This window comes from Melanotaenia boesemani, chromosome 2 (genome assembly GCF_017639745.1).
Source record: "Melanotaenia boesemani isolate fMelBoe1 chromosome 2, fMelBoe1.pri, whole genome shotgun sequence".
NCBI classification, from domain to species: domain Eukaryota; kingdom Metazoa; phylum Chordata; class Actinopteri; order Atheriniformes; family Melanotaeniidae; genus Melanotaenia; species Melanotaenia boesemani.
Genome location: NC_055683.1, coordinates 2,857,695 through 2,861,957, shown reverse-complemented (window position 1 = coordinate 2,861,957; position 4,263 = coordinate 2,857,695). Strand labels below are relative to the sequence as shown.

The window sequence follows — 4,263 nt, the reverse complement described above, 5'->3', positions numbered from 1 at the left end:
GAAAGTCAAGGGACAGATGAATGGTGCTAAACACAGGATAATTCTTGAACAAAACTTGTAGGAGAAAAAGCTGATTTGAGATTAGAATAGAGGTTCACCTTCCAGCAGGATGACCTCAAGCATACTGGTAAAGCAACACTGGTTTTAAGAGGAAACGTATACATGTGATGGAATGGCCAAGTCAAAGCCCAGAACTCAATCCAGCTGAGAATCTGTGGTTGCTGTTCACAAGCACAAACCTGAAGGAGCTGGAACAGTTTTCCCTTTAAAAATGCAAAAATCCCCGAAGCGAGATGTGGCGAGCTCATAGACGCGTAACAAAAATGACCTGCAGCTGTGACTGCAGCCAGAGGTCGCGCTACAAAGTACTGACTTAGGGGGGTGAAAAGTTACGCACATTGACATTTTCGTTATTTTGTCTAATTTGTTATTTGCTTCACAAAAAAAAATTGCATCTTTAAAGTTGTAGGCATGTTGTGTACATTAAAGGATACAAATCCCCCCAAAATCAAATTTGATTTCAGGCTGTAAGACAACAAAACACGAAAAACACAAAGGGGGTGAATTCTTTCTCAATGACATCAAGAGTGAAGGCAGTTCTGAAGAAAAACCGAGTCCAACCCGGTTCTGGCAAGCTGGACGAGTGTATTTAGAGATGTTTAAATAAGTTTATCCTCTCTGCAGCCACCACAGCCTCAGATCACACACTCCAAAACTAGTTTCTGTTCCTCCATTACACATCAACTAATAAACACCCCTTTAAATCCAGCTGTAGGAGGTTGTAACATTCATATGCAACTTCTTTAATAACTTATGTAGTCGTTTTCATTTTGCTTCTCCACCTTTATTTATTGCTCTGTTTGTCAGACGGGACCACAGCATCATTACAAACAAGATGACCTGTAAAATGCCTCCATACAGACTGCAGGTGCATTCAATGACCAGCTACCCAGTGTAAGGAGGAAGACTGAAAATTAAAAAGAGGTGGAAGTAGCCTGAACCACAGAAACATGTGACCTGAAATGAGCTTGTAGAGACAGAAAAGTATTTTTGAACTTTAAAGTAACTGTTAAAAACCTCAAAGAAAGAACTCTGCTGATTGGACACCATCAAACATTAAGGCAGCGGCATCATATCAAATCAAACATCTTAGTCATTGATTTACATGAGATTTGCGTTAGAATCACAACATGAAGGAAGTTCTCCTTCATTACACCGTAGAAGAAATAAACACACTACTGTAGTAATTATTTACAGAACAAGTGCAACTCTGGTGCAGTCTTCATTCTTTTAAGTCTTGCATTAAATCAACATTTTAAAACTTTACAGCAAGTATGTTAGTCGTGCAGGATCTGGCTACATCTGAGTTTCTAGCCTTCATTCCAGTTATCTTCTTCCTGTTTCATATCTACAACGAAGCACCACGTTCACAGTTCATTTAGAAACTGTTTTTATCTAAACTAATGACATACATTCACATGGCACATGAAACATCAATAAGGCTTTACAGCTGAGGAGCTGCTGATCAGACGGTTCAAATCAGAGATTATCTTCATCATCATCTTCATAGATTCATACTGATATCACTGGCAGTGATGCATTTAAGGTCCTAACCCATCTGCAGCAAAAGCCGTGCTGCAGATTCTGATTAGAAGACAATTTAAACGTCGCGTTGGGCAGAAATTTACGCATCATTTCATGGTAGATTTTCTAAAACGTGGTTGGATGACGTGACTAACCGGTGAGGACTGGGACCAGTTTGGTTCTCGTCATAATGACCCAGGACTAAAACGCAGCTCCTCTGGGAGCATCTGCTCCGGAGTCGGAGCCACACTGCCGAGCATCACGCGTGGAAAAGAGTTGTTGAAAGGAGAGTTCAGAAAGTGCACATGCTCATAAAGCTCCCAGAAAATAATAATAAAAAATAAATAAAATGAACTCAAACACCCCCACCCTCTGCTAGTTCGTCCTGTAAATACGAGTAAAAAAGCACATTAATGTTGATTATTTTCATTTTTTCTTTTGTCTTGGCTGAATAACTGACTGAGACCTGATCTGGTCATCAGTTTACAGAAAAGGGAAAATGTGAAAGTACTTTATATGAAAGAAAATCACTTCATTCTTTTGTAAACAAGGAGACCAAATAAATAATTAAATAGAGTCCTTAATATTTATTCTTTAAAAGCAACAGCAGTTAAGGTGGAATAAACATTAATTAAGGGACACGCTCAGTGAGCTGCACCGGGTGGATTTTTATTTAACTGTTTTCATTTTGAAAGAAATAAAAAAGACGTGATCAGATACAGATGTCAGTCTGATTCCTGCAGCTCTGAGCGGTTTCTGCAGAGGTCGTATTTCCTTCTTTGTAGGAGCTGGTTAACGGCTCCATGTGGACGGACCGACCCGACACATCCTGCTTTTATGTAGTAGATGCAGAAACGCTGCTGTGAGCCCAAAAGGACGGATGTGAAGATGAAGACGGCATCACTACCGCGCACATCAACACTATTTCTTTGTATCTTCAGTAAAGGTTATTTCCACAGTGTGACATGAATGAAAAGACATTAACATAAAAAGGAATTTTTCTTCTTCTGAATCTTAAGTTCTGCCTCCCAAAGCTACAGCATGAGTTTACTCTACCTTCCAATTTTCTAATTTTCTAATTTTAAAGTAAAATAAAATTCAGCCACTATGACACTAGTTCCAATAACAGAGAAAAAGGTCAAAGTATTGTGAGAATAATGTGGTTTTATGACATTAGCATGAGGTGACCTGTTTAAAGATGAATGGAGAAAACGCAGGAGGAGCGGTTTGGCCAGGTTATTTTATGTCTTCAATTAATCAATAAATCCATGAAATCAACGTATTAACTAAAGTATTTATCATTTCATTCATGTGAGCCGTATTTTTCTAATTATTTGAAGTCTGTGTGCAGTACCAGACCAGCGTTTACTTTGTCTTCACCAGCAGATTTTTATTTAGCTCTTTGTTTTCATGACTTCTTGTAAAATGACGTTTTTATCCCAGATGTTATAAAAATTTAGACAAATCAAATCCACAAACTGGTCTCGTAAAAATTACAAGGGCATTAGAATGAGTCCTACTTTACGGCATGCTGTAAATTCCACAGATAAAATATTATTGTACTTTTGGGTGGCAGACATGATGGGAGAAAGAAATTCTATTTTCTTCTGTACAGACGTCTATGAGGAAGTAATCCTAATAATTTGAGGGAGTGAGAAATATTAACACTATTTATTGCAGCAGTAAAATCTTTTATTATTAAGCTGTCTGATTTTCATTTTAGAGCTCAACAGGAAATAAATGGTGTTTAATTAAACTCCATTCACTTCCACGTATAACATCTCTGTCGCTCCACAGTTCAGCCGGACACTCTGAGCCCGAACTGAAGGAAAAATCCACCCAAAAACCGTCACAAACGTCTGAAAGCAGAGCCATACCTGCCCTAACGAAGGCACCTGGACCCGGTCGTCATCACTCACTGCTCGGTGTGAAACACGTGAACGTGGCAGAAAGACGCTCACGTCTCTGGAGGGGTTGATCAGTCCATCAAACTCACAACGAGGAAGACTAGTGTCCTAAAACTCTTCATCACTGAATTAGTAGTAAAGCACTGAACTGATTTCACAGTGTTGGGGGGGGGGGGGTAACTTATATTCACACCTCTCTGTATAGCATGTGTCAGGATGGGTGGAGGACATGTTTCAAGATGGGTGGAGGACACCTCCAGTTGTCCTATCTCTCACTCTGCTCCACCTCCTGGCCGTCAGGTGGCCTCTCGTCGGAGGCGTCCTCAGCCTCCACCTGCTCCGCTGTCTCCTGGCTGGCCTGCGGTGTGGCGTCGCTGGCAGAGCAATGCTCCGTCTCCGCTGCAGGTGGAGCGGAGGAGGGGTGGATGCTGCTGGTCGTCTCTTCGGCCTGTCCCATGGAGCTGGTTTCGCTCATGGAGTCGGACCTTGCTCCTGGGCGGCGGAACAACCTCTGACCTGAGAGAAAACAGACAAAACAGCAGATTATCTCTTCTGTTTTTAAAAAACTATGTTAAAAAGTTTGTAAATTACAAATCAATAGCAGTTTTGTATAAATGAACCATGCGAGTAATGAACGTGTACGTTTGTGAGGAAACAAGCCTCACAGAAGAAAAATACATGAAATGTGAAAAGTTCATGTTGCAGATTTACAAGCGGCTGAGGCTGATCAGGATCGGCTGAACCAGGCCGGTGTGTAGCAGATGGAGGAGGA

General features: G+C 40.8%; 1 protein-coding gene across 3 annotated transcripts in view; it reads right to left on the bottom strand.

The window, feature by feature from the left end:
* Positions 1–828: 828 nt before the first annotated feature.
* The window catches only part of pdxdc1 (pyridoxal-dependent decarboxylase domain containing 1), a 30,039-nt gene continuing 26,604 nt past the window's right edge, over positions 829–4,263 (bottom strand). For all 3 annotated transcript variants that reach the window (XM_041970617.1, XM_041970634.1, XM_041970626.1), the window contains one exon: positions 829–4,007. In XM_041970617.1, coding sequence (XP_041826551.1) covers positions 3,757–4,007 — 251 coding nt within the window. In that variant the 3' untranslated portion in view covers positions 829–3,756. The remainder of the gene's footprint in view (positions 4,008–4,263) is intronic.